Below are 17805 nucleotides of genomic sequence, written 5' to 3' on the forward strand. Positions count from 1 at the left end.
TTTTGGGCTTCTTAATTATATTTGTACACTTGACTTGCCAGAGTTTATGCCCTTTCTATTTTCCTAAGTAGGATGTGACTTCCAATTTTTAAAGGATGTCTTTTTGTCTCTAACTGCCTCTTCTACTCTGTTGTTTAGCCATGGTGGCACTTTTATGGTCCTCTTACTGTTTGTCTGTTTTTTAATTTGGGCATACATTTAGTTTGAGCCTCTAGTATGGTGTTTTTAAATAATTTCATGCTGCTTGCAGGCATTTCACTCATGATTATTTCTTTTAATTTTCATTTAACTAGCTTCCTCCTTTTTGTGTAGTTCCCCCTTTTCAAGTTAAATGCTACTGTGGTTGGTTTCTTTGGTATTTTGCCCCTGTCAAGGATGTTAAATGTAATTACATTACAGTCACTATTACCGAGCGGTTCAGCTACATTCACCTCTTGGACCAGAACATGTGCACCACTTAGGACTAAATCAAGAATTGCCTCTCCCCTTGTGGGTTCCAGGACTAGCTGCTCCAAGAAGCAGTCATTTATGGTGCCTAGAAATTTTCTCTCTGCATCCCATCCTGAGGGGACATGTATCCAATCAATATGAGATAGTTGACATCCCCCATTATTATTGGGTTTTCTGCTTTTGTAGCCTCTCTAATCTCCCTGAGCATTTCAGTCACAGTGCAGTGGTCAGTGATTTCTACTGCTATACTCATGAATTTCTATACATAGAGATTCTATGGGACCATTTGAATCATTTAAGATTTTTACTGTATTGAACTCTGTGCTTTCTTTCACATACAGTGGCACTCCCCCACCAGCGCAACTGACTCTGTCATTCCTATATATTTTGCACATTCTTATGCATTCTGAACCCTGGTATTACTGTGTCGCACAGATATTCATCATTCCATCAAGTTTCTGTGATGATGCTGCTCTCCAGGTGACAGGACGGGGGTGTGGTGAGAGGGTCAGAGATTGCTGGTTATGATGTTGGACTTCGAGATTCTGCATTTGTAGCAGAGTTTAACTGTGCAGAATTAATCCACAATGGGCCTGAGCTCAGCTGCAAACTTTGGCTCAAGGTCTGAACTTTCTCAAAGTTCAGGTGGGCTCAGAACCAGGGTTTGGTTCAGGCCTGTCTTTAGAGTTATTTTAATAAGACATAGAATCATGGACTAGAAGGGACTGCGGTGGGGAACGATAACACTTAGGCCTGCTTGGTCCCTTTAGGGTTTGACATTTCCTCATGCTTGCAGGAAGAAGTTCACTTCCTCGGGACAGTACCAGACAATTGGCCAAGTGCATTATCCACATCCTGGGAAACATCCAGGATCAGTCACTGCAGGAGGCAGCACAGTGAGGCAGTGCTGGAAGGTCATGCCCGTGTTCTTACCAGTAGTCATAAGTATCATCCCAGTTGTCAAAGTGCACCAGAAAACGATTGTCCACCACGTCCGTCACCGTGGCAACGCATATCAAGGAAGGGTTCATGCGGTCCACAGCTTCTAGTTTCGTGCCCACCTGGAATCCCGTGGGAACGGTGTTCTGGGGAAAGGAGAGAAACAGGGTAGGTGTGTCTGGGCACCAATCGGTTTGCTCTTACGGCTATGTCCCCAGCCCTTCCCCACCATGCCCTGAGCAGCTGCTGGCCGACACCATATGGAACGCTTGAGCAGTAACACTGTGCCCTTCATCTGAGGGGCTCAAAGTGCTTTTAACATTAGTGAATTTAGCCTCACAGCTCCCCTGGGAAGCAGGCACAGGTAAGGAACCTGAGGCATGGGGAATTTACGTGACGTGGCTTAGGTACCAAGGCAAGTTGCTCACAGATCTGGGAAGATACAGATGAATCAAGATTGCCAGGCCCCTGCTAGATGCTGCAGTCCCAGACAAGAACAGCTTCCCTAAGAATTAGGGTCTGTAATAAGTCACTTGTTTCCACTATTGCTTTCCAATCTCTAGCAACAATCTTTATTACTAGGGGTTGACATGAGGAAAGACAGTGGCAGTATTCTCATCCTAAACCTCCGACACCTGCACTCCCCTCCCAACTTGTTCACAATTCCTGCACTCCCCTCTCATCACGCCCACCTGGTCCAGTCTTCTCAGATATAACATTTACATAAAACACAGTGTCATAAATACTGCACTGACAAAGCTGAATGAGAAATTGTTGCGATAATCACACATCATTTGTTGGTATTGATTTTATCAGAGAGACAACGATGGATTATTATTATTTATTCTTTAAGAGCTGATAAGGCCTTTTTTTTTTTCCCCTCGAAAATTTTTGAAAACGTCAGCAAAAAGGATATTTTATTCAGGGTTCTTTGTACAAATATTCCAGGTATCACCCACCCCCCTCCCCTTTCTCTCCCTGTTCCATTCCATTTTGCTTCTGAAAAAAGGAGAGAACATGGAAGAAAGAGAGAGAAAGGAAGGATACAGGTGAAAAACTGACCTTTTATTGGTTTAAAAAAAAAAAATCTAGAAATTTTTTTAAAAAAAGAAAAAAGCTTTCCTGGAAATATTTTTAAACAAATATTTTTGACCAGCTCTGTCTGTGGTTATATCTACATTTATGGCGGCAGGTAGAGTATGGGCACTGCACGTCCGGCTAGCGCGGGCATAAGTAGCAGTGTAGGCAGTGACGGACGGATTAGGTGAGTAGAGTGGAGTAAGCACGCTACATGCCTGAACCCCCTGGTATAAACCCTACACAGTTCTCCACACACCCAGGCAGTGCCTCCCATGTCTATCCTGCTGCCTCCACCCTGCCAGAGCCTTTCCCCACTGCTGGAGCCTTTCACTGCGGCGTGTGTCATGCCTGTACTCCACATCGCACCTTAAGTGTAGACACAGGCTGTATTAGAGATGGGTCCGAACAAACCTCCCTTATCTGAACAACCCCCAACATTGGTGATGCGGTGACACAGCCACTAATTTACACTGTTCTTTGTGTGCACGGTGCATGAACAGGTCGGTCCTGTTCTCTGTGGGTCACCCCCATTTCAGAAGCAGCCTTACTATTGGGATTGGAAAGGGATCGGGGGCAAGCAGCCAAAGCAAAATTGGTGGGGAGATCCCCTTTGGGGGGAAATGCATGTGAACGTAGAGGAGTTTGCTTGGAAGGATCTGCCACTCACATTGTTTGGGGTCACAAAGAGGTGCCTGGGAGCAGCCTGAGCCTTCGTTATCCTCAGATAGTTCATCCAGCTGAACTCCTCCTCCTTGTAACCTAAACACCCTCAGGAAAAGAAAAGACAGAAGCAAATGTACAGAGAGAGCAGCAGCTCCTCCACAGGCCAGCGGGACCTGCAAGGACAGGCGTGGTACCTCTATGCTGTACTTCAAAGCACTGCCTAGGCGTCAGACGGGGGAGCCAACATCCACCCACTGCCTCCTGCCCAGCATCTACCCTTCCACCACCCTGCAGCCCTCATCACTCCCGAATGGGTGCACATGGCAGCAGGGCCGTCCCTAGCTGTTCTGGGGCCCTACGCAGCCCCCCTGTGGGGGGCGGCTGGCTTGGGGGGTAAGGGGGAACCACCCCCCAGCACTCACCGGCGGCGCGGACTGGGGCCGGGTCACTGCACTTCCCGCCACCGTGAGTGCAGACCCAACCCTGCTGCAGAACTATGGGGAGTGGGGGTGGGGCTGGGGCGGAGCAGGGGCCTGGAGAAGAGCCAGGCAGGGGCTGGAGCTGCGTGGTTGGCATATGGGTAAGGACGGCCCTGCATGGCGGCGTAGTGGTTGTGGCACAGGCAGAATGGGGAATGCTGCAGTACCGCTACTAGCCACAGGGGCCAAGGGCGACAAGCACTCTTCACTCCCGTTGGTCTGTGTGCTTGGCCCCTCACTGGGTCAGGCCCTACACATCTGCTTTTCAGTGCTGCCCACCATGCTCCTGGCTGGGACCATGACACCCGGGACTAAAAGTCTCAACATCTGAGCAGGATTTGAACCCAGACCTCCAGAGGCGACAGACACCTACATTAACATACTGTGCCATGCAGTGCCATGCCCTCCCACAGAGGAGAATCTGACTCCTCCCCCTGTAGCACCACTGTCTCCTCTTCTCCCTACAGGTCTCCATCCTCGGTTTGAGCTCTGAGGAAGACATAACCAGCCTTCTCCTGCTCTCAGAGGTCCCACAGGCTCCCACGCATCCTGACAGCCAGCACACAAGGGGAAGCCTCATCTGGAGCAGCGTCCACAGTCCTGAGGTCACCGACCTCTTACCTTTGGGGGGCTGCAGTTTGTGCCCCGTCTCCTCAGACCAGCCAGCAGGATGAATGTTGGGGGAGTCGGCGTTCAGCCAGAAATCATGGCATTCAGAGTAGCCGTCAAAGTGCAGACGCATCCGATAACCACACACCTGCAGGGAGGAGGGGAAGGGAACTGAAGGATGAGAGCGCCCCCAGTTGCACTGCCCCGGGTGTGCTCTAACTCCCTTCAAGCAACATGTGCCTAAGACGTCTGTCTGGCAGCCCACGCGCAAGCCCCATCACTTACCTCTTTGCTAGCTTGCTGAGAAGGCTGGAGAGCCATATTGACATGCTGGTGTCAGGAATCAGGAAATGCATTTGAAGTCTGGGAGATCTGTGCGTTTAACATAGGAACAGGGCAGGCACTGAGCCACTGGCCCCAGTACTTCTACTCTCAGCAACAGCGACAGAAAGATTCCGACTTTACCGCCAGCCTTTCTTGTCGGGGCACAGGGTGAAACGGTGACGCAGTCAGCACTGGTGTGGATCCAGGGTTATAAAGATCTCACAGTGGCAAATTCCCCCCTCTCCTTCTCCCAAGCGTTTTACAAGAGGTTGTTGCCCTGGCAAAAATATGCCAGCAGCAAGAAATAAACAAAACAGCTGCTTTGTGGAATTTCTCACCTTGAAGAAGGATTGAGTAAACTTCAGCTGCTGGCCCATGAGTGCTGTAGGTCATGGACTGTGCACCTGACACAAATGCAGTACAGATGGAAGGGTCTGGCCTGACAGCCTAGAGACTGAAGGCCTCTGTTTATCCACAGAATGGGTGCAGATCGGACAGTGGAAGAACAAGCTCCTACTCACTGCCCCACCAACGTGGCTCAGACTGTCCAAGAGTGATTAAATCAAGGGACCATAGGGTACTTCCGTCTCCATGGTCTACTCCTGGGTTCCTCTGACGACCGTGCTAATATGGCCGCCAACCGAGATGGTGATTCTGCGACGTGGCCACCCATCCTCTACCAACCCGACTGACACCCCCAACTCACTTGAGCTACACCACCAAACCACCAGTGCATTTCACAACCAGCAGCTTGGCCAGGCGATGGTCTGGGTGACTGCCAGCCAGCTCTGGGTTTGAACAGATGGCCTAACTGTGTGACCCACGAGTGGTCTGCTGAGCCAGAGAGCACAGCATTTCCTTCTCTCCTGGAAACCCCGCCCACAACACGGCTGTGAGCACACGTGGGGAAAGGGCAGCGGAGGAGCTGCGAAAGGCGGGCAGGAGCTGTCGGCCTGTAGCTGTGGCTGCACAGGAGGACATGGAATGGCAATGTCATGCTGAAGACCATCAGAGGAGGGAGGTTCTGGAAGAGCCTCCCAGTAGGAGGAATGGGGGCAAACCACGCAACTAGTGTCAAGTTGGAGCTCGATATGTTTATCGTCAAGATCATATGACCAGGTTCCCTGCAATAGCAGGAGACTGGACTTGACGAGCCAGGAGGTCCCTATCAGTCCCATGTCTTACCTCAGCCACAGTCAGGATGAAGTACATCGAAGGGTGCTGGGGATCAATCCCCTCCAGCTTCATCCCCACCTTGAAGCCGTTCTTGTGCTGGGCGACTGACTGGTACTGAAAACAAGAGAGAAATAGACATGCTCCAATCACCCATCACAGCCCATTGGGAGACGGAGTCCTGGGGTTAACCAATGGGGTTTTTTTGTTTTTTAAAGCTATTCTCTTTTTTCTGTGGTTTTATTTCTCTCATTGCCGACAGGACAGGAAACACAACAATACAGCTTGCCATGCATGCTCCCCTGAGCACTCCCTATTGCCCAGCCTGGAGATGAGCCTCCCCTAAGTATAGGGGTGTTTGCAACTGGAGCTATGGGCTCATCTCTTGCCCAGACAAGGGCAGGAAAGAGCGGTTCGTAGAGTGAATTAGACTCACGTTTTCCCAGCCAGCGGGCAGATGGTGAAGGTCGGGGTGGGGCAGAATCAAGGGGAAGGAGGAGAAGGGCATTGCCAGGGCCATCACTCTTTAGGGCATTTGCTGAGCAAACAGACTTTGAGTGGGGGGCAAAGGTCACAAAGAGGAGGGCTAGAGCAAAGCTGGAGAGCGGCAGAGGATTGGGCATTGCTCAAAGCTAGGAAAACAGGAACGAGATGGAGAGGGGACAAGAAGAGACAAAAGAAAAGCCAGGAGAAGAGGAGGCATCAGGAAAGAAAATCCCAACTCACGCCCTGGAACAGATTTAAAGGGGCAGCAATGGCTTTCTGCTCCTCCAGGTAGGACGCCCAGGACCAGCCTTCTTTCTTCTCCTCGCTGGAACCTGAGCTCGGCAAAAACGCACACACATGCCAGTCAGAGACGCGGCTGAAGATCTGGTTAGTTTGCATAGGAACCGACCCTTGAGATGGTCCAGGCAAGGGGAAAGGCAGACCAGCTCCCCCCACCTCACCCCAGAGTGCATCGCGCAGGTTCCTTCACCAGCCTCCAACCACTTTCACCTGCGTTCGGAGACGGGGGAAGGCAGAGGTGGGCCTGCCCAGTGAATGACGCACCTTGACGAAAAGGGCTGTATCCTGCTCTCAGTGACCTTCTCCCATCCCCAGTGACGGCAGGCACCGCCCTCCAGGCGTAACACTGGGCCAAAGCCCTGTCTGTCCATCTGTTCAGCTGGAGGCGGGAGATGGAAAGCCATCTCCCATGCAGACCAGACCCAGGCCAGTCTTCTTTCTATCCCTTTACATGGTGCCACTGCCTATAGTGAGGGGCCCAGAGTCAGGCAATAAGTCCCATTCCTTTTAATCCAACCAAAGGTTCAGGAACAGCTATAAAAACAACAAGAGGGAGTCCCCAAAGCAGCCAGAGACAGGCCAGCTCCATTGGCTCAGGGGCTAACCAATTCGCAAGGCTGAGTGTGAGCTGCTGCATTTGTACTGGCATGTGCCTATCTGAGATGTTTATCTGGCTCCGGTCACAATTTTTAACCCATTAAAGACCCCTGGGAGGAAGGCAAGTGCTACTAGACCCATTGCACAGAGGGGGAACCAAGGCACAGAGAAACTAAGTGACTTGCCCAAGGTCATAGGAAGTCTATGGTAAAGCAGAGATTGAACCCAGGTCTACCTAACCACTGACCCAGCACCCCAGCATCCTCTCTTCACTTGGGGAGCTCTCTGGTGGGAAAGGGACTATAGGAACCCAAATCTTAATGCTATCAGTAGATGTATTCAGAGACTAGACACGGGACTAGGCGGGTCTGAACCAATCTGGCAGTTCCTATGGCTAATCATCCATGCAATACAAGGTAACATCATTTCATCAGGGGGCCTCCGGTGGCATCATGAGCTACAGGAGTGCCCCCCCGCCGGGATGTTGTCATCTGGATGGTGAGCAGGTCACTGCAGCTGTCTTTTACCCACCTGTAGCTGCTGCTGCCTGGGAAGCAGTGACTAGAGACTGCTCTGCCACACCCCTTACCATGCTGGTTCATGCTCCACTCTTCGCTCTCCGTGTTGCTGATGGTGGGGTCTCCCCCCGAGTTCTTTCTCTCTTCCTGCTTCTCCTCCTAATCATGAGAGGACAGAGAACTGATGTCAGTCACTCACCAGCCTTGTAATGTCTCAGACCTTCTTTGATTATGACAGTGCTCAAGAATTTTTGAGTACCCAAATCCAACAAATGGACAGCCGAAAAGATCTGGCTTGTGAGTAGACCGAAGCAGTTGGAGCGGGATTTGGGAGTGGATTTGAAAGGACCTCACTAAAGATGGATTTATTGTGGGCAGTGCCATCTTATTTTTTCAGCCAGTTGGTGCTTTAGGCCCCAGAACACAGCATCTGGGTCACAGAGGCAAATGCGCTCTGTCTTTTAAGGGTAGTTTCTTGGTGTTTCATGCTCATGAGGCCAGGGTTCTCACGGAGCTCAGGGCTGGGGGTTGAAGTGTTCAGCATCCACAATCGTGGCTTGGTTTTCAAGAGTGCTCAGCACCCAACGTCCACCCAGGCGCAGAGTCCTCTGAAAATCTGGCCCAAGACGTCCACAGTACTCGAGGGTCGGTCCCTTTGAATGTCTATTTCTTCCTCTCTCTTTCCGCTCTTTGGAGTTAAGTTGTCAGTTTCTGATTAATACTTGGACGTATAATTGATATAACACTGACAATTATAAATAAAAAAAGGGGACACAAACACACACACACACACACAATGGCAGGGCACCCTAGCCTCTCCACTGACAAGTATTTGTGTGTGATCTTGTCCCCTCTGTGCCGTCCCTCTCCCCTACCATTTGCTCTGATTCATACTCCTCCTCCTCCGAAGGGCTCTGGTAATCCTTTCTTTTCCGTTTTTTCACCGGCTTGAGGATTTCGGTGGCATTAGTGCTGCCGGCAGAGTTCTCCACTATGACAGACCTGCAGGGGAGAAGGGATTGTAAGGCCCATCAGCAGAGAAGAGCCACGCTGCACATTGGGATGTCAGCAAACTTGGTTTGAAGGGGCCTGGCAGGGAGGGAGGTTGTGTGGCCAACACCAGTCTGAGAAGCAACCAATTCCTCCTCCAGTGCCAAAACACACACGTACACACAGGCACAAACATATACGCATGCACACACATACACACACGCACACGGTTCCTCATGATTAAAATGAGCAATCTGCCAAGAACATGTGTCTTCATGAGGTCAAAATTAAGAGATAAGCCTGAACCAAAATCCTGCATCCAAGTATCCTCGAACTTTGGGGTGTCTGAAATCCAAATCTGAATCCAGATCCAAATAGACTGATCTTTGTAACGGTGTGGACCAAATGCCTTGATCCAAGTAACCCAGAATGACGGGGCACTGGAGATCCAGATCTACATGTGGTGGCCTGCCCTCATCTGTGAGCTGGGAAATCAGATGAGGGAAAACGTGTCCTGCGGGGACCAAGGTGAGGACGCCTTTCCCTGGGGAAGCTTCTCATAGTGCCAGGCTCAGCCCACTCCTGCACTGAGACCATAAACAATCTGAGTGAAAGCTTGGCCCCACTGAAATCAATAGCAAAACTCGCCCTGACTTCAACAAGCTCAGGGGCATCCTGCGCGTTTGCTTATAGAATAACCTGCCCACAGGAACAAGAGAGGGGTCTCCCAGCCCACGGAGAGACACCCCATATCCCCTTCTCTTCTAGAGAACAAAGGCTGGTCTGAGAAAGACAGGGTTTGGCTCAGAGCATTTCTCCCTAAAGGTGCAGGTTCTTCTTCCCCAACCCGAAGTGGCGTCTCCTTTACCTTTCCTTGAACTGCCGATGACAGTGTTCGCTGCAGAATCCCCTGCCCTCCCGGGCCCCCTCCGACACATGTCTCCGGCCGCAGGTATCGCAGTGACACATACCCTCTGCTGTCGGCAGCTTGGGCTGCTCGGACACGTCTGCGTCAGGAGACAGTGAAAGGGAAGTGAACTCCAACGGGAGAGAGCCGCCGGGGAAGGAGAACAGTACAGATCAGAAGACACCTGCCTCCCACGCAGTTCGAGGGTGGGCGTGGCACCACACACATGCCCTGGGAGGCTGAAGCTCTCTTGCAGACCTACCCTGGGGCAGGATTGAGGGAGGCACTTTGGAAGCAGGCCCTGTGGTCAGCAGGTTCCCAGAGCCAGTGTGCAGCTGATTGCTGGGCTGGGCTTGGACAGGATGGACCGTCTCACTCCTTAGCAAGAAGATAACGCGGTACAGAGAGGGAGAAAGCCCCATGGAATCTCTGCCTGAAAATGATGCATTGGTTCCAGCCGGCCACTGGGGTTTTGGGACAGGGCAACAGGTCTGTTGGGCTACTGGCCCTCCAGAAGACACCAACGACAAGCGGATAAAGGAGCCTTCTGGATTTCCCATGAGGGAAAGCCAAACACCCGTCTATAGGGGCAGAAGTGGGGATCTTTCTGGAGGAGTTGGGAAGACAGAGCTCTGGAGCCCACTGTGACTTAGCTCACCCCCACCCTCCCTTTAGGGTCTGAGATGACTTCAGAGGAGAGCCACCAGCAGAAACCCACCCTCCCCATTGCCCAGTGTGACAGAGATATTAACATCACCACTGACACAAATACCGCTTCCCCATGTTTAAAGACATCAGAGCCAAAGAGAGCCAGTGTAAGCAAGTGGGACTCCCTCAAAAGCTCCCCAGCCCTGGGCCCACCCACCAAGCCACAGGTAAGAGGAAGTGCTGTCTCTTCCCAGCACTCTCCAAGTCATGGTGCCTAGCAGGGCGCCTAGAGCCAAAATCGTGCCAAGCTAGCATCCTTACCCTGAGCAGCAGCTGGATTGTCCCTGCTGGTGGGCGCCACCTCCAACTCCCCATCTCTCTCCGCATGACCCTCCTTTAGAGGCTCCACAGGGGGGATCTTATCCGCACTCACCACTTTCAGCGTCCCATATTCATTTATCCGAAACTGGGTTATTAATGCGCACACACAAGAGAGAAGAAAGATAAAAGCATAATCCACTGGGGAGTGTGCCACAGGTCCCCCTTTGGGCCCACCCACAAGGGACGGGAGTCTGGGACAGCCCCAGCTAGGAAGCCTTAGCTTAAGTTGTAGCAGCTTGTGATTTTTAGATGTGAAGGTTCCTAGTTCAAACCCCAGTGTGTCAGCCAAGATGGCGGCCATCACAAAAACATAAGGCATGAAGGACTAATGGACTCAGACATAACATTGGTGACCCATCTCTCCCATGAAGGTCAACCCTTCCCCTGGTGCTGGACATGCCAGGTCAGCCCTACCAGGTGAGAGAGAGGCAAAGAACAGGATGGGGGTATGGGAGCTGTGGGGTCTCCACCCAGCCCTTTCACTGACCTGCTATTCAACCTCAGGGAAAGCTTTTCACTGCCATGGAGACAGCAGGGTTTGGCCTGGTGGCTGACACAGCAGGGAGGGGCAGAGTGCTGTCCGGAGGCTGGGACGGCCCGGAGGAGGCTGGCTGAGGTAGTGGAGGGGACGGGGTACACCGGTTACTGTAACAGTCTAGTCACCGCAGCTGTGTGTTGTGCGTGGATCACTAGCACTGAGCTACCGAGCCAGCCCCAGTAGGTGCTTAGCATAAACACCAGCCAAACCACCTCTAAAGATAGTCCTGATAGGACATACTTAGGCCAACATTTCAGTGGTGGGTGCCATGGTTTGGCCTGCAAAAGCGTACACGCACTGGGGCCACAGCTGTGCTCTGAAAGGCCACTGGACCATACAGAGCCAGTGACGTCTGCTCCTTCAGCGTGTGCAGTTACCTGTTTGTGGGCACACCTGCAGCATCCTCCATCCAAAGGCTGGCCAGGGATTTAAAGGGTCCCCTCTCATTCTCAGCTAATGAGGAACAGGCTCAGAAGATAAAACCCTAAGGATGAACCTGGAGGGCAGGAGCCCAAGGAGATGCTCTTATTGCCCTCCTAGAAAAGCAGCTGCATAACCTGCCAGTTCATAATTCTCCATGGGTGCGCCCAGCTGGGGTTAAGGGTGCTAGCGTACAGAGGTCTGGCTTCCCCGCACTTACCCTTAAGTTGCTGCCAGGCAGAGTGGCCACCCCATCTTTCCACTCCAGCACCCGTACAGTATTGCAGGTCTGCACCCCGCTGATCTGGGGGATGACGGTCGCTGTGATCGGCTCGTTCCCTGCCCCCCTCTCCAGTCTCTCGGCGCCTGCGCTTCTCTGCGGCTCCCGGGGAAATCGCTGGATCTCTAAGGTGCTGGCGGGGAGGTTGATGGTGGTGGCATTTGCTGGAGAAGGGTGAAAAGGTAAAGAGGGACAAACACTTGATATACATGCAGCAGGCGCGGGGCAAGACAGCAGCCAAATACAGCACAAGGGGGTGAGGGATGCCAGGCACACGGTCTGCGCTCACTCTGTTCGCACACCCGACTCTTAGGTTTGTACCAGGGGTTTCCTTGAAAGGTGTCAATCCGCTGGGTCTGACCTGCCTTACAGCAACAGCTACTCATTCTGTGTCCTGCAGAATCAAGCCCCAATTCTGAGCTCAACACATCTCAACAGGGGGAAGGGAGCTGCATGCCACCTCTGCAGCCCCCCATTGGATTCTGGAGGGACACAGGGCAGGAGCTGCAATGGGAGAAGAGCAGAGGGGAAGACTGAGGGCCAGGTGGAAGAAGGGAAGCGAGGGGCTGAGCACTGAAGTGTTCATTGGGTTCCAGTTAGGAATAACTACAGGAATAACAGGGCCTGATTCTCCTTTACACTCATGCCCACTCTGGACCTTAATGCGGGTGCCAGTTACAGCTACACCTGTAAGGCCAGCACAGTGTAAAGGGCCCCAGTGCAAATGAGAATCAGGCCCAGGACATTTTAAACTTCATCTACACCAGTTAGAACCAGCTGGATGAGCACTGGGTCTCTGTCCCTTCCAGCCCTCTGAGTCTGCTCAGCACCCCCCTAAGGGCCAAGCTGCAGCTGCGCTCCCGGAAGGGTGTCTGACTCCCTGGGCTAGGGAGCACACTGGGCACAGGCCTGCGCCTGAACTGCTGCAGAGCCGCAATGGTTGGGAACAGCAAATTACATCCCAAGCTAATGACAAAACAGCAGCTGCTCCACACAAAGATGCGGTCACAGCAACCCAGGTTTTGGTTCCTTCATGGCAGGACTGCTGCAATGGAAGCCGCCCAGATTCCCTGATCTGCCCCAGCTGCTCTGCATTGCTCAGATGGTGGAAAGCGACCGTATTCAGGCTGGAGGCGGCCAGTGGAGAATCCCTCCTGCGCAGGGTAACACGTGCAGGTGTAAAGCTGGCAGAAGTGATGCAGCCATCTCCAGCAAAAGGGGATGGAGGTAGCGTGCTGCGGGCCACAGAATCATAGAAATGTAGGACCGAAGGGACCTGGAAAGGTCATCTAGTCCAGGCCCCTGCACTGAGGCAGAACTAAGTATTATCTAGACCATCCGTGACAGGTGCTTGTCTAACCTGCTCTTAAAAACCTCCAATGACAGCGATTCCACAATCTCCCTTGGCAATTTGTTCTACTGCTTAACTACCCTGAAAGTCAGGAAGTTTTCCTAATGTCTAACCTAAATCTCCTTTCCTGCAATTTAAGCCCATTATTTCTTGTGCTGTCCTCAGTGGATAAAGAGCACAATTTATCACCCTTTTCTTTATAACAACTTTTTACATACTCGAAGACTGTTATCATGTCTCCCCTCAGTCTTCCTTCCTCCAGAATAAAGAAACCCCATTTTTTCATGGGAGGTCATGTTTTCTAGACCTTTAATCATTTTTGTTGCTCTCCTATAGGCTTTTTTTTCAATTTGTCTACCTTTTTCCTTAAGTGTGTCATCCAGAACTGGACACCAGTGCTGAGTAGAGTGGAAAAATTACTTCTAGTATCTTACTTCCAACACTCTTGATAATACATCCCAGAATAATGTTTGCTTTCTTTGCAACAGTGTTATACTGTTGACTCATATTTAGCTTTTTTCTTTCTTACATCATTTTGTATAAGTGCAACTGATTGTTCTTTCCTATGTGGAGTACCTTGCATTTGTCCTTATTGAATTTCATCGTATTTATTTCAGACCATTTCTCCAGTTTGTCAAGATCATTTTGAATTCTAATTCTGTCTTTCAACGTGCCTGCAGCTTGGTATGATCCACAAACTTTATAAGTGTACTCCCTATGCCATTATCCAAATAATTTATGAAAATATTGAACAGAACTGGACCCAGAACAGATCCTGGAGGGACCTCACTCAATATGGACTGTGAACCATTGATATCTACTCTCTGAGTATGGTTTTCCAACCAGTTGTGGACCCACCTTATAGCAGGTTTGTCTAGGCCAGGGGTGGGCAAACTTTTTGGCCCGAGGGCCACATCGGGGTGTGAAATTGTATGGAGGGCCAGGTAGAGAAGGCTGTGCCCCCGAAACAGCCTGGCCCCCACCCCCTATCCACCCGCTCCCACTTTCCACCCCCCGACTGCCCCCCTCAGAACCCCTGACCCATCCAACTCTCCCTGCTCCTTGTCCCCTGACCGCCCCCTCCCGGGACCCCCCACTCCAAACCACCACCCCCCCGGGATCCCACCCCGTATCCAACCCACCATGCTCCCTGTCCCTTGACTGCCCCGACCCCTATCCACACCCCCACCCCCTGACAGCCCCCCCGGGACTCCCATGCCTATCCAATCCCCCCTGCTCCCTGTCCCCTGAGTGCCCCCCAGCCCCTATCCACCCCGCTGCCCCCCGACAGGCCCCCCTGGACTCTCACACCCTATCCAATCCCTCTGTTCCCCGACCGCCCCGTCCCAGAACCTCCGCCTCATCCAACCGCTCCCTGTCCCTGACTGCCCCCCGGGACCTCCTACCCAACCCCCTCACTGCCACGCACATGCGCACGCCACCACCACACCATGCCGCTCAGAGCGGCCGGAGCTCGCAGCCCTGCTGCCCGCACGGCCGCGGGGGAGGGGGGACAGCAGGGGAGGGGCTAGCCTCCCCAGCCAGGAGCTCAAGGGCCAGGCGAGAGGGTCCCTCGGGCCGGATGTGGCCTGCGGGCCGTAGTTTGCCCACCTCTGGTCTAGGCTATGTTTCCCTAGTCTGTTTATGAGAAGATCATGTGAGAGACAGTATCAAAAGCCTTACTAAAGACAAGATATATCACATCTACAGCTTCTCCTCTATCCACAAGGCTTGTTACCCTGTCAAAGAAGGATGTTATGTTGGTTTGTCATGATTTGTTCTTGACAAATCTATGTTGACTGTTAGTTATTATCTCCTTATTATCTTCCAGGTACTTACAAATTGATTGTTTGATTCTTTGCTCCATTATCTTACTGGGTATTGAAGTTAAGCTGACTGGTCTATAATTCCTTGGGTTGTCCTTATTCCCCTCTTTACAGATAGGAATATATTTGCCCTTTTCCAGTCCTCTGGGATCTCTCCCATCCTCCACGAGTTCTCAAAGATAACTGCGAATGGCTCAGAGATCTCTTCAGCCAGTTCCTTAAGCATTCCAGGATGTATTTTGTCAGGCCCTGCCGACTTGAAGACATCTAACTTGTCCAAGTAATTCTTAACTTGATCTTTCCCTATTTTAACGCCAGATCCTACCCCGATGTTCATCGTGCAATCACAGCTAACCGTTTTGGTGAAAAACAAACAAAAAAGGCATCGAACGCTTTGGCCATTGCGGTATTTTCTGTCATCGCCTTTCCCTCCCTCATTGAGTAATGGGCCTACTGCATCCTTGGTCTTCCTCTTATTTCTCAGATGTTTGTAAAATATATTTGTATGGTAGAGCAGAGCTCTCCTGCATCTCTCCTTCACTGGGGTGAGTTAGAGCAAGCCTTCAGCTGCTCTAATGTCCACCAGGGCTTCCAGGCAGCTCTTCCCTGCCCCTCCATTTTGTGCAGGCAAAGCTTGGGCTGCAAATTCAGCCCAGCAACTGAAGTTGGCCCCGAATGTAATGGCCCAGCTGCTAAGTCGAAGCCCCACTGCTCTGCACCCCGTCCTGGCTCCTGGTCCTCACCTTCAAACCCCTCAACAGGCTCCATGCCAGCTTCCTACTGGAAACCCTTGCCCGGTCTTTCTGCTCCACTCCAAACTACTGCAAATCAGGCATCGGGCTACTACCTACGCCCAGGATGTACATTGACAAGGATGAGGCAAGCAGCCGATCGTACTGACTGGCTGGTGGGTGTTAGCAGCACGTGGGAACCATGCTGGATCATCCCCCTCAAGGTGCTAGTTAACATCCACTTTACCCTTGGGAACTGTGCTGGGAACCACTTTGATGCAGGAGTTCTGGGAGAACCACCAGCTCTCCAACGGCCAGGAACATCTCCAAGGAGGCACAAGTCACCCCGTTGGCCAGGAGACAGAGAAAACCTAAGGAAGTACCTCAAAACCCTTCCTAGCAGGGATCTCGCTCAGGGCTTATGTTGCACAACTGGGTACAGGAAGGAGGGAGATGTGGGGGAGGAAGTGAAAGAAAGATGGGATGGGAGTGAGAGTTAAAGGGGAGGGAGAGAGCGTGCGAACGGGCTGTGGGGAAGGATACGGCCTAGATAACTGGGCTGTAGAGTTATGTGCACCCATATCCAAGGGCTCTGATCCCCCCCGGGGTAGCCCTGACAGTGAACCCCAGTTGCTGTTACCCTGCCAGCACCCTAAGATGAGGGGACAGGCATGCCCTCAGCTTCCCTGGCTTGCGGTGTATCCATTGGATGGATCAACACAAGATCTTAAACAAGACTAACACTTACAGCACAAGCATGCCCAAAACGCCATCCCAGCCCCAAGCCCTGCTGCGTGTCCCATGGGGGAGAATCTGCTATGCAAATATTTCCTACAGTTTACAAGCCTATTATTGTAAGTTGCCTTCCCCTTCCATGGCTGGTCTACATAGAATTTAACAGCCTACTGCTGCTGTCTAATGGAGGTGCTCTCGAGGCTCAAGTGGTAAGAGATCCATCCCAGAGGAGCAGGAGGTAGTGACTCCATGAATGGAGGAAACATCCCAAGCTATTTGGAGAAAGGAAGGATAGTTCCATAGTTACGGCACTAGTCTAGGTCTTGGGAGACCTGAGTTCAAGTCCCAACTCCGCCACAGACTTCCTGAGTGGCTTTGGGCACGTCACTTAGTCTCTCTGTGCCACAGCTGCCTTTCTGTGAAATGGGGGATAATGGTACTGCCCTGCCTCACAGGAGCGCTGTGAGGATGAACACATTCACGATCATGAGGCACTCCAATACTGTGGTGATGGAGGCTGTCTAAAGTACCACTGATAAATACTCAACTGCCGGTGCCTGGAACACATACCTGGGATGATGAAGGCAGTCGCAGGCAGGTGTGCGTTCTGCACTGTGTTCTCGTTGGCGACAAGATGGACGCTGACCTCCCCGGCGGCATTCCCTTTGGTGCTTCTCATGACCTCCATTTCCGCTCTGCCATCCATCACCCCCTCTGGGCAGGTGTCATAAACCTGGAATCCAACCAGCAGGCGTGGAGGCCAGTTAGAGCCTGGGTGGTACGACCTCAAGGAGTTGGAACACGAGTCCCAGCAGGAGTCAGTCGGACAAACAGCGTGAGAACACTAACTATGGGTGGCTCATAGCACCACCAGTCCCACTCTCCCCCAGCAGGTGCTCACACGATAGACAACAGCATGAAAGTCATGGCTTTCCCTCAACCATTGCTCAGTACATGGTACCCAAGGCCCTGCTGTCAGACCAGGAGAGGACACGGCTTTTCCTGGCATTAGGGACAATTCTTTTTAAACAGCTTGATTCTTTTAATTGAATGGTTAGAAAGACTGAGCTTTGCTACGGTGCCGGACTTAAACCGAGCTCTACAAAGGGTCCCTCGTCCTGGGCTACATTTCCTCTAAGCTGCATAGATGCGTAGCAGGCTATCAAGGGCCGCGCAGATGGGGAGAGGTGCCTCTCCCCCGGCCCCAGCCCCGGAGCTGCCGCGGCCGGGGAGAGGCATCTCTCCCCTGGGCCTGGGCCTGGCCCTGGACCTGGCCCTGGCCCGCTGCAGTGAGAGAGGGCTGGGGGGAGTCCTCTCTCCCCACTGTAGCCCTGGGACAGCCAGCACCCCAAACCCCTCATCCCCGGCCCCAACCCAGAG

General features: G+C 52.1%; 1 protein-coding gene across 1 annotated transcript in view; it reads right to left on the reverse strand.

Annotated features, from left to right (window-relative positions):
* Positions 1 to 17131, reverse strand: part of L3MBTL1 (L3MBTL histone methyl-lysine binding protein 1) — a 43530-nt gene extending 26399 nt beyond the window's left edge. The window contains exons 1-11 of the mRNA XM_077832081.1: positions 16996 to 17131; positions 11723 to 11946; positions 10485 to 10629; positions 9477 to 9615; positions 8494 to 8620; positions 7690 to 7777; positions 6444 to 6535; positions 5730 to 5834; positions 4233 to 4368; positions 3137 to 3237; positions 1384 to 1535 (exon numbers count right to left, since the gene is read on the reverse strand). Coding sequence (XP_077688207.1) covers positions 1384 to 1535; positions 3137 to 3237; positions 4233 to 4368; positions 5730 to 5834; positions 6444 to 6535; positions 7690 to 7777; positions 8494 to 8620; positions 9477 to 9615; positions 10485 to 10629; positions 11723 to 11946; positions 16996 to 17131 — 1445 coding nt within the window. The remainder of the gene's footprint in view (positions 1 to 1383; positions 1536 to 3136; positions 3238 to 4232; positions 4369 to 5729; positions 5835 to 6443; positions 6536 to 7689; positions 7778 to 8493; positions 8621 to 9476; positions 9616 to 10484; positions 10630 to 11722; positions 11947 to 16995) is intronic.
* Between the last annotated feature and the right edge of the window lie 674 nt (positions 17132 to 17805).

This window comes from Eretmochelys imbricata, chromosome 13 (assembly GCF_965152235.1).
Source record: "Eretmochelys imbricata isolate rEreImb1 chromosome 13, rEreImb1.hap1, whole genome shotgun sequence".
Lineage (NCBI taxonomy): Eukaryota > Metazoa > Chordata > Testudines > Cheloniidae > Eretmochelys > Eretmochelys imbricata.